The following is a 19,743-nucleotide window of genomic DNA, read 5'->3' on the forward strand; positions in this document are numbered from 1 at the left end:
CATTTTCCTCTGCCTCTCTGACTGTGGGTGCATTGTTTTAATTGAGCACCTCAGAAATTATGTGAAATCATCTATGTGTTTTCTGTTGCCTCTGAGAAGCTGTAATGTTTAAATAAAAAGAAAGCAGGAACTACACCTGTATATTATCCAAATTGCTTTTAAAAGTAGATACATGAGGCATCTACTGCTGAAAAGATTTTATCTTTATAACTTAAAGTGCAAAATCAGTGGTATCCATAGTCACAACACTACAAATGTTCAAGTGCTAAGGAAGGAATGAAAATAGCTCCCTTGGTGCCCTGTTGCCATAGGGGAAGAATCCTGTTGCAATTCCCAAAAGCATACTGCAGTAAGAAATTGCAAAATATACTTTTGGCAGATGATAGTGAGGTGTTTATATATGCAGAAGCTGAACTGTATTAAGAAACTTCTTGGCAGTTTTCAGAGAATTTGCTAGTTTTAGTTTAAAATCCGTATTTTAAAAATATATAACTGAATGTTCTATTTAATATCACTTAGAAGGAGATATATTGAGGTATTTCTCATTTTAACTAGATCATTAACTCCCAATCCTCTTAAAATGTTGTGTCACAGTTAAAGAAAAGGTGTGGTAGCACTCTACCAATCCAGTCATAGAGAGAGGGAGGATGCAATTCTGTAACCAGTGTGGTAGCATATGGGTGCACAGTTAACTGCCTAAAGGTCATAGAAATAATAATTTGTAAATTTGCTAAGCTTTGCTCTGCTGTTTTTCATAGTAGAAAACTTGAGAGAGATTGTTAGACATTCTCACAGCTTAGTTAGGAGTAATGCATTTGGATCGTGACTGATGCTATTCTCTGCATTAACAGAAGTGATGGTATGGGGTCCTCTCTTCACTGCTGGCTCATGGGTGATATCAAGTATTTCAGAAAATGTCTATTTCCCATGATTTCAGAGCCTTGGGGCAAACCTCAGCTATTTTCTGCCTATTATATCTTATACAGATCTATAGTCTATGTACAGAATGGTTCTGTATGACTAGTTCTTTCAAACCCAGCCTATTTAAGATAGCTTTGAGACTTCTCTGTCAAAGCATTATTCCTCTCATGGACTTGCAGGAGGTCTTTTTCCATTGACATGTGTTTTCTCAGTGGCTTGCCCGTCCATGGCCTTCTGGCCTTCAGCTGAGGCTCTCTGTGCAGAAGTTTGTGTGGACTTTAGAGGGTTTTTTAATCAAGTGTTCTGCAGAATTCTCTACAGTGATTTGAACTTGTTTGTTGCATATGTGGAGACTCTGGTATCTTTATCAGTAATGTCTGGGTAACCAGCCTGTAAAATGCAGCTTCTGGAAAACTCAGGGAATTACATTCACACTTACCTGGAGTACTGCAGTAACAAAAGCTTACAAATAACATTGCCTTTAGAAGAGGTTCTGGCATTGCAGCCTGTCTCTGAGGTCCACATCCAGGTGGTTTGGACCTGGAGATTTTCAAAACCCATTTGTTTTGGAGCTGACCATAGTAAATAGGCAATCCTTTAAAAATGATGAAAATTGTTTAACCAGTATGTGTGTATAATTTTTTTTGTTTCTGTACTTTCTGCTCTGGGATTTGGAGAATGTATTTGGCACAGAGCATAGAGTGATTCAGGGAGGATAAATACTGAATCAATGGTATTGTGAAACAGAAGTTTTCAGGTTTGTATGCTTAAAACTGACCCTTTTGGCTGATGGCAGCTGGATGCAGTGTTCTGAGTATCTGTGTACACAATGCATTTATGCAGTGGCATAGTTGATATTTTCTGGTTTATTGCTTGTTCCTTCCTTCCTACTGAACATTGATCTAATGCTTTTCTAGAGTAAACAGAAATGTTGCTTTCATAGGCAAAGCAGTCAGCTCAGTTATCATTTACATGTGAAGTTAAAATATGAGACAACAATAGCAGTAGTAGAAGTGTGTTTATGTGTATTGAATCAGGTGTGATATTTGGGAGTTCCTGGGTCAGCACTGTTTGTGATTTCTCTGGATAACTCAGCATAGCTGGTCACCACATTGATGTCCTGCGGTGGCTTGAGCAGCTCAGGTCCCTGCAGGGTTCTGCTTTCTTCCATGGTGAAAATGACCATGGATCCCTAGGACTGTTGCTTTGCTCCTAAATAATTTACCCTTTCTCAGGCCAGTGACAGGACTTGAGGAAACAGCATGAAGCTGTGGCAGGGGAGGTTTAGGTTGGATTTCAGGAAAATGTGGCCATGGAACAGGCTCCCCAGGAAAATGGTCAGAGCACCAAGCCTGACAGAGTGACATTTCAAGAAGTGACACTTACAGAAGTGACACTTCAAGAAATGACACTTAAAAAAGTTTCTGGACAACGTTCTCATGCACATGATGTTATTCTTGGGTTGTCCTGTGCCAAGTCAGAAATTGGATTTGAGAATCCTTGTAGGTCACTTCCAGCTCAGCATATTCTGTGATTTATCTAGTTAATTTTCTCTCTTATCCCTTCTAGTTTCTTTGAAAAAAATAGTGATTAAACAACTTGTGGAATTTGTATAGGGAATTCCAGTAGACTACATAAATAAATCTGCTTTGAACTTGTTCTTCTAGGAGAACACCAGGTTTGAGCCATAGTATTTCTTATTTTAACACTAAATTTTTCACCATTTTTTTGCAGAATAGAATATCATCCAAAAGTAATACTAAAGATTAAATGGAAGATAGGATTTGTCGCCCAACTCCTCTGATTTCTAGTTTCAGTCCATTAAATAAAGGAATTAGCAAAATTTTTGATAAATAAAAAGCATTTGAAGATTTTGCTCCTAATGTGCTTGAGAGTGTCTGTTTTCATAGTTCAGCCATTCATTGGTGTTACTGTGTTTTGCAAGTGAGAGTAGAAATCTTTGTAACATGACAAAATAGCCACAACAGCCTTTCAAATAGGACTGAGGAGGTCTCAGGTAGAGCAAATAAAAAATTAGGAAATTGCCTCCTAGTTTCTTCAGAGCTCGAAACACTTCTTAGTTTAATGGAATGTAGTCTCTTCTTGATCCATAGGAGTAACTGTAAGTGGTATTGATTCCATACAGAAAATGGAAACAGCCTTGACATTGTAACATGTATCTCAACTCATTTGTCACAGAGCTAAACAAGTGGAAATTCTCAGGCCATTGTTAGGATTTTGAAAATCTGGTCAGAAAGGGTCAAGTCTAATGCCTGAGAGTCAGATTGATGATCAGATTTATAATAGTGCCTGTCAGATAGTTTTCTAGTGGGACTTGAGGAGGAAGAGACAAAGGGGCCAGATTTTGGTTGAGACCTTTGTAAACTACTGGCTTGTGTTACTGAGTTTCTGAATATCTGCTTTTTTAGCAGTGTCCATTATCAGCCTCTGCTTCCAGTCAGTTTGGGCCACCCTGCAGTCTTACTGGAAACACAGCTCTCTGGGAAACTCAAATGCTTTATTTCCCAATATTCTTTTATGAATAAAACAAAGTGTTCTAAACACTTTGTGTTTTTGAAAGCATTCCAATTTTCTTTACTTGCTGGTTTTAAAGTCCTTATACTATGTCCTTCCTTTCTGTTTATTTAGTCTTTTCTGTCAGTTGAATTTAGAATTCCTTATTTTCCTTTCATTTACAGAATAGTAAGTATGATGGTTAAATATATAAACTACCTAAAAGTGAACAGGAGGAAATGATACTTGAGTGAGATATTCTTGCAATAAAAACATAGAATTAAGGAAGAGGTGCTATGCAGCTCATCATAGGAATATTGCCATTACCTTTTCATACAGATGATTCAGTAGTCATTTAAATAAAGCTAATATTTCTGTACACTACAGCTGCCTACACATTTTCTTTTTTTCTTGGTCTTTACTGCCTGTTAAACTGTTTCTCTGAACCACACAACATATTCTCTAAGGGAAATTAAAGTTTTGATAAAATTATTTTGGAAAAAAAGAAGCCTTTCAAGATAACTTGGTTTTGTTTCAAAAGCATGCTGCACACAAATTAAATACGAATATTCTAGCATTTTTGTGAAAACTTCTAACTCAGCATATCACAAAGTTTTTCCTCAGTAAGAAAGACAAAGTGCTAAATGGACTAAGTTCCATTCTTAACATCAGAGATTATATGAAATAACTGAAGGTTGTTGTCCATACCTTGATTTGATATGGCTTTCTGCAGACTGATTTGCAGAAATGTGACTTCTTGTACATTGAAAAATGATGCCTTACATACAGCACCTTGTGTTAAACATTGTATCCAGCAGTTTTGTTTTGTCTCTTATGCTACATCTTTGTGTATACTTCTATGTCATAATTCTGTAATTCAGCATTTGTGAACATTGGAGTATGTATATTGATAAAGGCAGGATACTTCTGTCTTTAAAAATATCATGATGGCTTATCAGAACACTCAATTAAAATTAGACCTGTCTGATTTAGTTATGATTAACACAGAATGGACTCATATATTAAATTTTTTTCTATTAGCTGCAGTAGGCTAATGTATATGCCTCTTAGCTGTGGCCCATAACTTTAACATCTGATTTCTGTCTGTGGGTCCTGCTGTGGGATTTAATAAATATAGTTCTCTGCCTCACTTTCTCTATCTTTTAAATAAAAATAATTATGTTGAACCCCCCCCCTTTTTTTTAATGCTTTTGATGTTTTCTGCTATAAACCTCAATATGAATTAGAAGGTCATGATAGCATTAGAAGTATGTTCTTAGTGAATGTTTCTGAATATCAAAAGCTTTTTCAATTTTTTTGAGAAAAGAATGGTGTTAAAATCTTTGTGGGGTATGTATTCTTGGGCAAAGAATAACTTTTATGAGAGAGCTGTGTATGGTATTACAAACCAAAGTGCCTTAGTTAATGGGAAAGTCTTAACCCACTACTTCTGTTTTAGTGAAATATTCTAATATTGGTCTAGGCAAATACAATAATTGATCTCAGAGTTATTTTAAGCACTTGGTGAATGTAATACTCTATGCAAGTACAGTAGACTTGAAGGTTTTTTTGAGATAAAATTGGGATAATGTTTGCATCTCTAGGCATTGAAGTCAACCTTGAACAGGGAGACATGCAGACATATATTTCAGTAGTTAGACAAAATTTATTAACTTACTGTAGCAGCTACAATGTAAAAATAATTTTTCACAGTCACATAAACTTTGATGTGGGTTGAAGTATCAGTTTCCCCTGTGTGACTCAGCAGTTCAGGATGAAATGCAGGACAGTGTCTCTTAGATAAGCTGATTATTTTGCAAGACTCATATTGGCTTTGTCCTTGATATTCCAAAGTAGACCAAAGTTGTATGATTAATTTTTGTGCAGTGTAACTGCAATTTCTAACTCTTCAGCTCTCATTCTTTTTTTTGGGATGTTACTAAAAATGGCTGTGGTGCTACAGGATAACTAATTGGTAAAGCCTTTTTGGAATGTGGGTAAGGAGCCATTCTGGCAGTAAGCAGAGTAGTGAAGAGGAGTCTTTGTCCCTTAGTTGACTCCCAGGCTAAAATTAAACAGACTTAGATATTTCCACACTTAGGGATTTACAATGATCTGTTTTGAGTCAGATAGCAGAAAGAATTAGTTACTTACATGCTAGTACAAAATAGAACGCTTCATTTGGGTGTAATATGCAGATTTGCATTTTTATAGTATGCCTCAGTGAAAATGCCCTTCAAAACAGTAAGAACAAAAAAGGTAAAAGTTATATTTTTTCTCTCAGGTATCATTTAAAATAATTAGGTACTAAATGAATGATGCTAACAACCTGTTAGCATCTGCATATCATTCATGTGTCCTGAGAGATCTAGGAGTCATTGCTCAAAGCTAAAATAGTTCATGGTGCAGTTTATATAGCAAAATGATGTAGTATTTTTAAGTTAATTACTAAAAATATACAAAGCTTGTCAGAATTAGGTTTTATTGTAGATAATTCCATTTGTTCATATTTGTGATCCCTCCCTTACAGAAAATGTACATCAACTCAAAATTCAGTTTCCCATAGAGGTTTTCCAGTTTATTTTATAGGGGGATTTCTGAAATGTGTTACTGGAAAGTTTTTACTGAAGTTTTTACTGGAAATAATACTAAGGTGTATTTTGATACTGTATACACACAGAGCAGAATTTGGAAAAAATTCTGCTAGGGTGGTGGTGGTCCTTTACTGTGGCAAAAATTCATTTTCAGGTGCATAAATGGCAAGATTATTGTCTGCTCTTCCTAGTATTTTTTTTTCTCCAGACTGTTCGAAATGACTCAGTAATGCAGTTTACTCATTCACAAGATTTGTGCAGCTCCAAAAAGTGTTTTTTGCCAAGGGTTGCCACCTCCTTTCTCCTCCCCAAAGTGCTCATTCACTTCCACATTATTTTTCACTGTCCTGCCTCTTTCATTCTTTTCTTGTGTCTCTTTGATATTTGAGGCTCTTTCGTGTTCTTTTGTGATGACTGAACATTCCTCAGCTCCACAACTCTACTGCTGGACTCTGACATATTTCACCCATCCTGCCTTTCCCTCTGGCCTCTGTTCTTTGCAGCTGTGTTCCCAGGGTAGGTGTCCTCTCCCACCTCACCAGAGGTGTACCACATTACCTGTTTTCCCCACTTTTTTCCCCTGAGTCTCTGTGAGGGAATCCCAGGCTGGTGACTCCTCTGCTCCCTGCTCCTCCAGCAGCCAGTGCTCAGCACTCCAAGTGGGAGGAGGTGGCAGCGGGGCCAGTCCAAGCAGGAGGCCCCAGTTATCTTCTGCAGGCCCCACTCCCTTGGGAAGAAAAGTGCTGTTGTTGCAGCTGTCATCATCCAAGGAGACTTAGCAGGAAGCTCATCCATAGGATGGGAGTGCCAAGCATCTCTGTGCTCTGCTGCCTTCCCTTCATCATCCTCCTCTGCCTGACTGCAGCCTCCCTGTCTTCTATTCCTTCAGGAGAGAGTGGGAATTTGTGAAGGAAGGAAATTATTTGTCCAAGCTGAGCCTGGCAAATGACACCATGGCTCAGGAAATTCTCAAACATAAAAGATTACACGGTATTGGGTCCAATACTTATTTTTCAAATCTGTTACTAGATAGATGTAATAGATAACTCTGGCCAGAACTGAGATCTGGAAAGGAAACCCTAGTATGCTATGGGACTAAGGTCTGGTTTTTTTCTGAAATGTAAATTTAATTAAAAGGAAAAAAGGGGAGGGGAAGAAAAGAAAGTTCTCCACAATCTTAATGAAATCCAGGGAACTTGAGGATTGCATTTTGATGGAGACAGAATAGCAATTTTTTTAATTTTAGGCATGTGAGGAGTCTGCCACCAGCTTCAAGCTTGATCCTCAAATTAGTTAAGAACTTCCTTTAAAACTTGGGAGGATTCTTATTTCTTGACATGGAAACAGGAGGCAAATCAGAGGAACTTTTTTAATAGATACTGATTTTGAAGAAAGCTGTTACACAGAAAACAACTTTACAGAGGTGATTAAACTGCCCTTAAATGTAGTGGCTGAGTAGCAAACACAGCAGTAAATTTCAGTAATTTAGTGAGAGAGGGGTGGCTCAGTAGGAAGCTGAAGTTACCTGACAGTCAAACCGAAAGGCAAATAATGCAACTGCTTATCTGAGTACTTCTGCAGGGTTCGTTTTGTTTGCTTCTTTTGTTTTATTTTCTTAATTTCCTGGGCACAAGCTATCAAAAGACAACTGGAAGAATGTTTGCTGTTACTGCCTTACTGTAGAGTTTATAGTGCTGACGTTGACTTCTTTGAAGGGAGAGTTTCAGTTCAAAGCTTGATTTACTTGTATTGAACTTCTTAGTTGTATCTATTTTTTTCAGTAATCAAGAAACTCTGTTAAGTTACTAGAATGATGTGCTGCAGTAACACTGTATTTTTCTTTTCAGGAGTCTGCTAGAAATGTGGGGTTTTCTGTTGACTGTGCCTGTAGGCTGCCTTTGTGCTGCACGCTTTGGGAGGTCTGTCTCCCACTTTCCATATCACATGTATATTAAACCTTTCAATAAGTACTGCTGACAACAGGCGGTCTCTTAAAGATGCAGGAGTCTTGTACATTGGCATATAAATATCTTATAAAAGACAATGATTGTAACATATATTTTATCAATCCTCTGTTACCTTTTGCTTCCTTTTTCTAGTTTCCTGCACATCCTGCCACAAGGCATGTTCACTGCTCTTACTTGCATGTTACCCATTTATACTTGACATTGGCTTTTCCTTTAACTGCAGATTTATTTCTAAGGTTTATTACTGACATTCAAAACCTTCAGCTCCCATGGACTAGTCTGTGTATAGGAGTTCTTCACAGTGTGTGTTCCAACTCCAGGCCTGGGCTAGGCAGATGATTTATCTTTGTGTGTTTCCTGATTGCCATTTTCCCATTGTGCTCATCAGGCTTTGCTTGTGTCACCCCAGGTTGGTGGGTCTTCTGCCATTTGGAATTCAGCTGGCTTTAAAATTTTGTTATATACAATAAACTCATAGCTTATATTTTTTTCATTAATTTCCCATTTACAGTTTTGCTGATGTGTCTTTTGAGGCACATGTTTTTGCTGTTTTTTGGAAAGTACATTGAATTGTGTGTCAGGCTTTCTGAATGTATTTGAATTTATTATTAAATGCAGATTGCTGCATAATTACATTGTATACCACAGAGTAAAATGTAGTGTATATTGCTTTAGGAACTATGATTCTTGGTGTTATAGAACTACTGTAATTCTGTGGAATTTGGTGATGAGATCTTCCAGTAACCAGGATTTCTGTATTAAATTTATTTTGTTACTTTTTTCATTATTTCAAATGTTAATTTGTAGTAAAATTGCAAAGCTTATATGAAAAGATAACTGCTAACTACCAGTTGCTACACTTTTTCAGTATAGTTGCTACCTTGTATTCCATTCATCCATTTGCCTCTCATTTGTACAGCTCTGTAATTAAGTTCTGCTGCAATAGATACATTATCTCTATTATTAGAAAAAAAGCTTCACTAACGTATAATCAGATTTTTAATGCAGGTTTAATGAAGATGGTGCTTGATAATTAGGGTTTTAATGTGCATGGCTTGATGTATATGCTAATATTTCTGGGTACTGAAGTAGTTTTTCTCCTGTTTTGAGCTTTAACATTTTCCATGTGAGTTTTCTTCACAAAACAAAACTAGAAGTTTACTTTTAAGAAATAAAGTAGTCCTGTCTTGTAATCCTAGGTCCTAGAAAGTGGGATTTAAAGAAAATAAGGTGTATTGTAAAGCTTAGGAAAATCCTAAAGGCTCACTGTATGGAGGCTGCCAGTGTTGTCAGTTAAAAAATTTGCCTTATTTTGCCAAACTCATCTGCTAAAAAATATTCATGACCATGTTTACATGAAAAATGTTTGTTCTGAGCTTTGGGCAGAGCTAGTGTAAAGTAGGCCTGCCTTTATTAAAAGAACTCACTGTCCTAGACCATGGGGGTTTTTTAATTGAGGTTGTGGGGAGTCATACATTGTATTCTTCCCTTTCTGCCAAGGGTCCTATTGACTCATTTTTTGCAGAGTGTTAATATTGGCTGAGAATTTGAGGGAAGGTGTTTTGTGTATTCAGTTGCATAAGCAATTTTGTGAAAACAAGCATTTTTCTTGACAAAAAGTTGTTATAAACAAATCAATATGCAAGTTGCTGCATTTTTTTAAGATGTGCATATAGTGCTGGTAAGTTTCTCACTTTGAATATGTAATTAAAGTTGTTCTTTAAGTATTATTATTTATTATGTGTGTAGTCCAAGCCAAATAAAAGTCTGCATTAAAGATGATTTGTTTGCAAGAAAACTGAATGCATACAAGGAGATTCTTGAGCAGGTAGTTTAATTTTTTTCTCTTTTCTATGGTGTGCAGGTGCTGTTCTCTTGTCCAGTGTACAAGGATTAGCAATTAATGTTGACCCAGTCCTGTATACGTGGCTTATCTACCAACCTCAGAAACGAGTCAGCAGACACATTCAGCAGGTATGTATTTGAGGAGGAAAAGGGATGGGGAGAGGGGAAGCTTCCACTTCTATTAATGGCAAGTAGTTCATTTTTCCAAGTATTTATAGTTTGTTACTGCTTCCTTGTGATTTGTTGCACGTACTGTTGATCTTATTTTGAGTTTTTTAAAATGTTAAGTTGGCATATTAAAATTTTAATTTCACAACTTTTTCATTGTTAATTAAAAGAACAAAGAAGATGTGTTTGTGATCACCTTTTGAGAATATTATTTTGCAACTATTCTTAACTATTGAGACCTCATAAGCCTCGAGTCTGAATAGTGCATCATATTTTAAAATTTGCAATGATCTATCAAATAATTGTATAACTGGTTATAAAGTCAGCACTCTTAATAAACCCAATTTTAATAGGAGATGAGCCATACAGTTCATAATTTGACAGAAGTGAGTGCTGTAGCAGACTCTGTATATGATGTCAAAATAGATATTTGGATACTATGTGCTTGACAAAGATAGAAGCAGCTGAGGCTGGGGGTCTGTGTGGTCCCTTGACATGTTCTTAATCCTGATTTTCATGCCACATATTCCTGACCTGAAAAGAACACTGGTTTTCCCTTAAACTAAACTTTCTTCCAACTGTTGTTTGGCAGAATTTCCTAGAACTTAAATGTGCTATAGCTGATCAAACTGGTGGTTGATGTCACCAGTGATGTTGTCTCACTTACAAGTGGTCAGTTATTAAGTGACAAATGTAAAAATCTCAATATTTGTCTCATAAGTATAGAACACTGTGCACATCAGAGAAGTTTCATTCTGGGCCCCTGAAGTGGGAGGATAAATATTACTTGTAAACATTTGTTTCTTGTGTCCAAATTGCCTCATTAGGTAGTAATTGTCAAACATTAATTTGAGTCCCATTAAGCTCATTCTGCACCAGCATCTGAAAAACTTCACTGTGATAGTGAAGCTTTATTATTGTTTTAATAAATTTACTCTGTTTTTAAATATATTGAGTTATTCCTCATTCCTGCATCATCACTGGAGCAGCACATTTTCTGGTGTATCTCTTTTGCAAAACAAACCTTTTATTGTTACATAGCCTTCCAAAACGTAATCAGTCCTGCTTATCCTGCTTATTTTAAGTGTTTGTATTAAAGTCTGTCTTTAACATCAGTGTATTTAATCAGCTGTTAGTCAGTGCTTTCTTTCTCTTTTGATACTGGGTGACAAGATGGATTAAGTGACTACTTTAGGAAACTTGTTTGTCCCTGGTTTTGATCCTCAGTGGTAAAATTTTTAGCCAAATTATATTTAAGCATTTATTTTGTAACTTGTGTCATTACCTCATACAGCATTCTAAATTTTTTCATCATGTATTTCAGATTAAAATTACTGAATCACAATCCTAGTGTTATTTGCATTTAAAATGTCTTAGCAATTTGAAATTATTTTAAATATGAGTTTATAAACTCAACTGTCAATGTCATACCATTTGCATTGTTAACATGACTGTGGGAATGGACTGCATTAATAGTACAAATTAAATTGTCTTTAGCAGTCACAAAGAAACTTTATTTGAAAAGAAAACTGAACCTGTAATAACTTATGCTTAACCACTGACTTTTTCTTTATATAATGCTGTAATTATTCTAGAATAAGAATTCTAGTCAATGTTAGGCCTTGTGCCTTATTTTTTGGAAAAATTCAGCTTGTTACCATAATCTAACTAGTATAACCAAACAAAAATGCTCTCTAAAACCTTCCTAATTTTTGAACATTTAACAGCCATAAGATGCAATGCTTTCAAGCATTATGGTCAAAATGTTATTGATTGGTAAAGCTCTTATCTTCCTTTGTTCTAACTGTCAGTCTTACACAATTGCAACAGAAAAAAAAGAAAATGCTTTCTTTAGAAGTTCTTTGTATAATCCTTCAGAGATCTTAAATATTAAGACATTTTTAAGTTTTAAAATAATGCTTTTGCTCTTTCATTTTGAGTAAGTCAAAGTTGTGAGTTCTGTCTGAAAACTCAGAGTTAGGAAACCTTTCAGTACATTTGGCCCTGAGTACTTGTTAAACTCATAATTTTAGAACTTGATAAAATAAGTTAAATGAAAGTATTTATTTGTTTATCTATCAGTACAGCTTTGGTCATGTAAACTTCTGCTTTCATACAGGACAGGGCTGAGATTGTCTGGCTCCTCACAGGGATGGGATACCTTTACATATGAACGTCTTCATTTTTGTTTGTCTTTGAACTATTTTTCTGGGATTTTGATAATGCCAATTTGGTAGTACATGTATTTTATATGTGCTGAAATATTCACCATGTGTTTTGTAACTGGTTTTAACTAAAAGCATGACAAGTCAGAAATATAGAACATAATAAGCTGCATTTTCTCAAAACTCATAACATTTCAAAGTCTCTTTGGCCTCAGTGCCATTTTATTCAGCTGGAACAGAACAGTGACTGACTGCTGTGCTGGGGTGGGGGGGTACATGCAGCCCCTGTTCATTTATTACTGTTAGACTGCTGCTGGGCAAAGCTCTCTTTGCACCTTGCTGCCCACCAGCTGAGAATTGTACAAGTAGAGTGATAACCAAGGCCATTATGTTGGTATTCAATTTAAGAATGCTTTAGTCTGTATGGATTGTTTTTGTACAATGAGCTGTAAGTGTAGTGACACTCATTGTGGGAGTAGTTTGTGCACCAATTGCTTATCTGCCTAAACCCCTTGTGTTTCTTTAGTCTGAATGCCGTGTTGAGAAGGTAAATTCTTTATAAATGCTTATGAAAGGTTAATTTGACCAGAATTTAGCAAAGATACTGCTATGGAGTCACTTCTTGTACTCATGCTGTTTATAGCTTGTTAACAATGACTCCCAAATGAAAAGCAAAACAAAGCCAAGTTTAGAGGCCTTGTTTGCAGTAATTTAATATTTTATTTTGACATTTTTGGAAGATTTTTTCTGGTGAGTCTTGTGGCAGCAAGGCCCTGTTTCTAGTAATTTTAAAGTATTCTTTAATGTCTTATTATGACTATTTTAAAAGACTTTTTCAGCTGTAGCTAGTTTTATTTTTTTAAACCAATGCTGTTTTCGTATTTTTGCTCTTTTTTAAAAGCCCATACTTGGCTTTGCAAAATAAGAATTTGAAGAGTTTATTTTCCTTAATAAGAAGCCTTAGCTATACTTTGATATGGGACAGTCAGTATGTGTGGCACTTTTTGCAATAAATTTATAAATCAGTTTGTGTCGTCTTTCTCAAATGCACATTCATGTAAAGCCTTTGTAACTTGTCAATACTTTTCTTACATTATTGATTAGTGTGAGCTAAAATGAGTAATTTTAGGGAAAGACTGAATTATCAAAAATATGTACTCGTAGATGCCTAATATAGATCTGTATTGCTCATATTTCTGTCCATTTTTTTGGCTGCTCCATACATGTGCAGGTGTTGCTACCTAATTTGAGGAGCATTTCAGTAACAGAGTAGATCTAAACCCAGGAGGTCAGAGTGAACATTCTTAGTCATATATCAGAACAGCCAAGAAAAGACATTGCACTTCTTCCAGATTCATCATGCTTTAAAACACTGGAATGTCATTTCAGAATCCAGATTTCTCCTTTTCCTGAACATCTGCTCCATGGAAGACTGTGTATCCCAATTCAAACTCAAGAATTTTTTCCCAGCTGTGTAGGTAGATTAAAAAATCAGTTATTAACAATTCAATTTAATCATGTGGTTTTTTTCTTCAACTCTGCTTTTTCTCTGCTCATTTTGTTTTTACCATTATCTTAGGAATTTTACTGTGTTATGAAATCCTTTCACTGCTTTGTGGAAAGTTCATCATGAACTGAGGGTAATACCAAGCTTGATGTTGTACTTTGGGTGGTACTTTGTTCAGAAGTTTGCATCAGAGATCTCCCTGGAATTTTTGACTAAGTTGAAATAATTTTATTGTTATGACTTGATCAGTAGTCTCTTATAGAACAAGCAGATCCTTGGAATTGTTCTGTCTTAGAATGATTTTTGGAATATTCCACATCCTCGATGCTGTAAGAGCCAAATGTGTGATAATGAGTGGCAATGAATGAATGACAGAACGGAAGAGGAGGTTTCAGTACCCAAATAATTATTATTATTCCATGTGTCAGCAAAGCTTGCTGTTGAGGGCAGAGCTGTGTTGTCTTGTTTTTCTCTTCTACCTTGGAAAAATAGCTGGAAATTCTTTGATAAAACAAGCATGTTCCGATAGTAAACATAATTACCTTCTTGGTGCACAGAGATTTCTCAAATTATGATAGATTTTTATTTCTTATATTGCTTGCAGGTCAGAAACACTGTGTTTATCCCTATCAGGATCTGTCACCTCTTACTCCATGGAAGGCATTTAAGTTTCTGAAGGATATAGAAATGAAATTACTTCTTACTTAAGGAACTAAAGCTACATGGAACTCAAACCTTGTAACTTCTGCTTTCAGAGGCCCCTTGAAACTGCTGTTGGAATGCTTTCATTGGTGAAAATGAGGCTTTTCTTGGCTGACATCAGTCCACCACATAAATCTGGAAACATTACAGCTAATCACTTGTCAGTCTTTTATTTCAGCAAACACTTTTCCAATACCTGAAGTGCCAACCTGAAACAATCATAGAATTTCATCTGAATTAGCAAGTCCACCTGCCAGGGAAGAAGGTGGTTTTGTCCACCCTAGGGGTGAAGCAAATCTTCTTATTTAGCAGTTAATTTTAATTAATGCATTTTTATTCATTCATTTAATTTAAATTTGGAGCTAGGCCTAATGCCTTGCTTTATTTGAACTCTCTGAAACAATTTAGGTGTTCTAGTAATCTTAGAAATCAAAACAATTCAATGTAACTCAGTAGTCAAACAGTAATTGCATTTTCATGTTATCAGAATTTGTTGCAAGGTAGGCAGGGTGGATCCTCCTTGCTGTCACAGCTCATTCTGGTACAGTTTGGACAGTCTTGTAGCAAATGTAAATATTCTTCTGTGAGGTAGATAGTGATTGCATGACAGTGATCTCAGATGTTCAGTAAACACCATGTGTTGAGCAGAGCTGCCATCCATCCCCACTCTGAAGACCTTGTTGATTTTTCTTCCTGCTTGCTAGCTGCATGCTGCTGCAGGTGTAACCATCGCTCTGTGTGCATGCAGCATCCAGCACGTGGGATAACTGGGTCTGTACCATCTCAAGGACAGCCATTCATGTCTGGATTCAAGGTTTTGAATTTGACATTTCACAAGCCAGTGATAATATTTAGGTGCCTTTGGTTTGTTTTCAAGGTGGTGACTGTATAGGCATCCCTTGAATGAAAGTTATGAGTCTGTTCAGTTTTTCAAGTTTTCTGTAAAACTCATTTCTCATGCTCCCAGATCTGCCTACAGTCTCTTCAGCCTCACATTTGTGGGAAGTTGTAATTCAGAAATAAAATATTTAATTACAAAAAATCCCAAGGAAAATGAAATATTAATTCACCTAAGGCAAATTAGTCCTCTTTGCAGATATTTTAGGTTTAGTTAGTTGGCATGTCTCCACATAAATCAGGAAATACTTGGCCTGTTGTATTTTTGCCAAGCTGTTTTTTAGCTATTGTTTTTCTGAGCCTTTCTCTGATTTTAGATCTTTATCATTTCCAAAGTCATGTTGACCACATAGTATGAAGTAAAAAAATTTCTAAAATTGGTATCTGTTGATCTATTTGCATGCTAAAATGGCATGTGTATGTGTGTGTGCTTTGTGTACACATACTTAACATGGTATGTAGCGTGTCAGATTATTTGTGCCAATAAAGATTAAATTTAGAAAAGGATTGCTTTTCTGTAGTTTTTCAGCCACTGCTTAAAACCCAATTTTAATAATTACTTTTGAAAAGTAGTGACCTTTCTTCTTTTGAAAGATGTGAATTGTTATTATTGTAGTATTCTGTATATAATTTCCAAAAAACATTATTGATAAGACTGTCAGTATTCTAGAACAAAATCTGATTTTGACTTTGTGTCAACAAAACAGTCTCATAGGAAAGCTGCTGTAGTTCCAGAACTTTGCTACATGTTCTGTATCTTCCATAACACTACCAGTTAGTAACCATAAAGCTCAATCCCAAGTAGGTGAATTAATGCTTTACTACATCCTACTTTATAGCTGGCTTTCTGGATTCTTGTGATGAAATGCTTATAACACTAGCCTGCAGTGCCTCCTTTCCCATCAGATTTGCCTTCTCTTACAGCTGTGGGGCTCTTGTCATCTATTTCCCAAGCCACAATTTCCTCATCAGTTTGTGGCTAAACCCCAAATCTTGATGATCCTTTTCCATCTAGTCCAATGCTGATCTTCCATTTTCTGGATTCTTTTAACCAGAAATCTTATGCCAAAAGCCTGACAAGATTGTACTGGGTGTCATCAGTGCAACATCAGGCTTGATTTCAGTGAGCAAAGATAAAACAGCTGTTTCATTGTCCAGATCAGCACTCAATATTTGGTCATAATTTTTTCCAGCTTTATCTGGCTGTGATAGCCTTGATGTTTTTCACTCTTTGACTAGTAGTGTAACTTATTATATTTTGCTGATCCATTTCTTCAGTGGTTCAGAAATAGATACAGCTTCTCCAGGCAGTATTTCCATCCTATTGTCTTTTGTACTATCCTGTATTGTCTGCATTCGTGCTTCAGAAATTCTTGCTTCTCTTTGGCAAGTCAGTGTTCTTGCAGTGTTACGTCCAGAATTGCCAAATCATGGCTCAACAGTTGCTGTCATGAGAAAGCTGCAGATGGCTATGCCTTATGAGAGTTGTATCAGATAAATTGCAAGATTTTGAGAATAAGTAATGAAAAATGCTTCTGTTCTGAAGTTTACAAAACTTCAGATCCTCTCTCTTATGCAAGTGGGAAGTATTTCTGTGGTGTAAAGGTTGTCTTTTCAAAGCTGATGGGATTTTTGTTGATGTTGTAACTAGAGGGTATGTCAAGGTGGCATGTTACTGTATTCCAGAAAAATTTTTTAGTGCTTTTGGACACAAAGCTAATGACTGTACATTCAGAGGGAGGAGGAGAGATGAGAGTTCTGTTTCTCATCAAAATTAGTATTTTTCTATTAACTTTGCATACCACTGTATTTATAAATGGATTGTTTTCACTGGAGTAGGATTAAATAGTTGATTGTCTTACTTTAATTTACTTTTTTAGTGGAAAATGGTGAAGGGCATTTGGAAGCCATTCTCCTTCAATTAAATGATTTTTCTGTTTGTTTTGGGGTTTTGTATGTGTGCACATATTGCACACTGCTCGATTCAGTGATCTGTTTTCTATTGGAGAAAATTTACAAGCACATTGCCCGCCTCACACGAATTTGTTTCCCACAGAGATTGCTAATGCAATGTGTGAGGTTTCTCATTACACAGCTATATGGATTACATTTTCACTCCAATACGAACAAAATTGAATTACACAAAAATTAAGATGCGTGTAATCGTAATGTCTGATCTTTAGCAAAGAACTTTGTCATCTTTAAATGATAACCGTCTGCAAAATCAGTGGTAGAAGTATTCTGCTTTTGTCAACTGGGATGCATCTGCAATTTACACAGCAGCTGATGTTACAGCAAAATGTTAGGGGCCAACTGTATAGCAACACTGAGGAGCAAATTGTTTTTAGTAGTTTTGTCTTTTTTTGCTTGCATTAATAAAAAAGTAACAACAAAGCAAATAGACTATATATTTCTTCCAGAATCCATGTGGATTAATGCACATCTCTCTTTTTCTGATCTTAAAATAAGGATGCAGTCCTTCAAACTTAGTTTCAATGCCTACAGTTTTGTATTTTTGTATATGTCAGCAGTTTCCCATTTTGAGCATGTTCTTTTTTATTGATATGCTTGAAAGTCACAAGTTCATTGTGGGATTGTGTTTTTTAGAATCGGTTATTTTTTTTGTAATTCAATAATGGTTCGGTCCTCGGTTCCCCCCATGTACTTCCCTCACAATGGTTTCTCCCTGTTAGAGCTGCTCCCCCCCTCCTCTGCCTGTCATGGTAACCACCCCCCTTATCTCGAGAATTCTCTGTGTCAATCATCCCTAATTCGATGTATGATTTGCCCCTGGGGTTTCTCCTCTCCTCTGTGTGATCCTCAATGGTTTAGCTGTAACCCACACTCCTCCCTGGGTCCTCGTTATTGGTGACCTTTGTGTCTCCTCCCATCACACCCACGCCCTTTATCAGCGCCCCCCTCCCCGTTCTTCTCCTGGTCACCCATCCCTAGCACCGCCGGGGGAGGTTAAAAGATCCTTGGTTCCTATACGGGCGTCCCTCCTCCTTCCTTTACTTCAGTACCTTGTAGCCGAGATCCCGCCTGCGCCACCCACGCCGCAGACGGTATCCACTGCCCAGGGTTCCGGAGGGAATCCGGGAGTGGCCCTTCGTGTGGCCATCTTCGACCGGGCCGGGGGCACCCAGCCGGGCTCCCGTACAGCCCCCGCGGCCGCGGGGAGAGGCTACAGTTCATAATCAGTAGCAGTCAAATCTTGTATTTAAAATGCTAGGAAGAAGCCCAGTAATGTAGAAATATCAATACATCCTATATTTTGGAGTTTAATGAAGGTTAATAAGTGTCCTTGGGTCTTTGTATCTGGCTAAAATTTTTCAGTTTCCATTAAATATTTAGATAACAATTTTAATAATAATAATTTAATTTAATAATAATTTTTGGTCGTCACTCAGGTTTATTCCTCTGGTTTTTGGTTGACTAACAACCATTCTACTTTAAAGTTAGTTTTGTTTCACTTTTTTGTTTTCATAGAGCTTTTCCTCAGACTGACAGGACTGAAATAAAGAATTACAAGTTCTGATCTGAATGAGGCATTTAATTTCCATTTGTTTTCAAAATATTTGTGCTCCAATCAATGTGTAAAGTTGTCTTCTATACATTTCCAAATACGTAGTTTAAATCATGTTTCTCATGACAATGCCATAATTCTATGTTAATGCATCTTGAGTTTTAGTGGTTCACAAGGTATTTCTTTTTCTAGCAGTCTGTAGGAGCTGCTCCACTTGGTGTGTCAGTAACTCGAAAGAAAGAGGATGAAGCATCAGTTGGAAGTGCACCTTTGGCAAGGCAGCAGTCAAATCAAGCCTCTGAGTATGCCAGCAGTCCTGTCAAAACAAAAACAGTAACAGGTATGTATATCATTTATTGAAACTATCCATTCTGCATTTTCAGCCTCCCTTGCTAAGGTGTCACCACAACATACCATCATCAGCTGTGCAAGTACTATGGAACAACTTTTCAGCTTTAGAGAAATTAAAACTTTTAAAAATATTATTATTTTAAAAATAATCAAATGTATAGTTTTCGAATACATGTTTATTTTTATTCTCATTTTTGTTTAGTGCTGTCTTTGGGGCCCTTATAGTCTAATGTAAAGTATTTTGTAAAATGAGGTAAAGGAGATCTACTTCCAGTAGAATATCTGCTATTCACCTTGACATTTAGTCCATAATTTTGTCAGACTTCACACTGTGAATAAACTCTGATTTCAGTCAGTTTGTTTACATTGCTTAAAGTCTGGCATCTGTGAAAGTCAAGATTTCTGCATAAACAGTTAAAATTTACTGTTTTCAAAATCAGTCAGCATAGAAAGTGCATTTTTTGGCACTTCTGCTTATGTAGTTAAAGAAATTATTTGTTTTAGGAGTATTTTCTGGCCACTTAAGAGTCTAAAATGAAACTTCATTACCACTGATCAAGATAATATGGTTTTCTTGGAATTTGTA

At 36.4% G+C, this 19,743-nt stretch overlaps 2 protein-coding genes across 9 annotated transcripts in view; one reads left to right on the top strand and one right to left on the bottom strand.

Moving 5' to 3' along the window:
- VPS13B (vacuolar protein sorting 13 homolog B) overlaps nt 1-19,743 on the top strand; it is a 430,054-nt gene that overhangs the window by 183,031 nt on the left and 227,280 nt on the right. For 7 of the 8 annotated variants that reach the window (XR_007776824.1, XM_018912403.3, XM_030234395.2 and 4 more), the window contains 2 exons: nt 9,861-9,970; nt 18,999-19,146. Coding sequence is in view for 7 of the 8 variants with exons in the window: in XM_018912403.3 (XP_018767948.2) it covers nt 9,861-9,970; nt 18,999-19,146 (258 nt within the window). In the remaining variant the exon portion in view is untranslated. The remainder of the gene's footprint in view (nt 1-9,860; nt 9,971-18,998; nt 19,147-19,743) is intronic. The other variant, XM_018912420.3, reaches the window with a different exon arrangement.
- Nucleotides 1-19,743, bottom strand: part of PABPC1 (poly(A) binding protein cytoplasmic 1) — a 688,709-nt gene that overhangs the window by 96,250 nt on the left and 572,716 nt on the right. The gene's annotated exons all lie outside the window — the stretch shown is intronic.

Source organism: Serinus canaria, chromosome 2, assembly GCF_022539315.1.
Source record: "Serinus canaria isolate serCan28SL12 chromosome 2, serCan2020, whole genome shotgun sequence".
In the NCBI taxonomy this organism is placed as follows: domain Eukaryota; kingdom Metazoa; phylum Chordata; class Aves; order Passeriformes; family Fringillidae; genus Serinus; species Serinus canaria.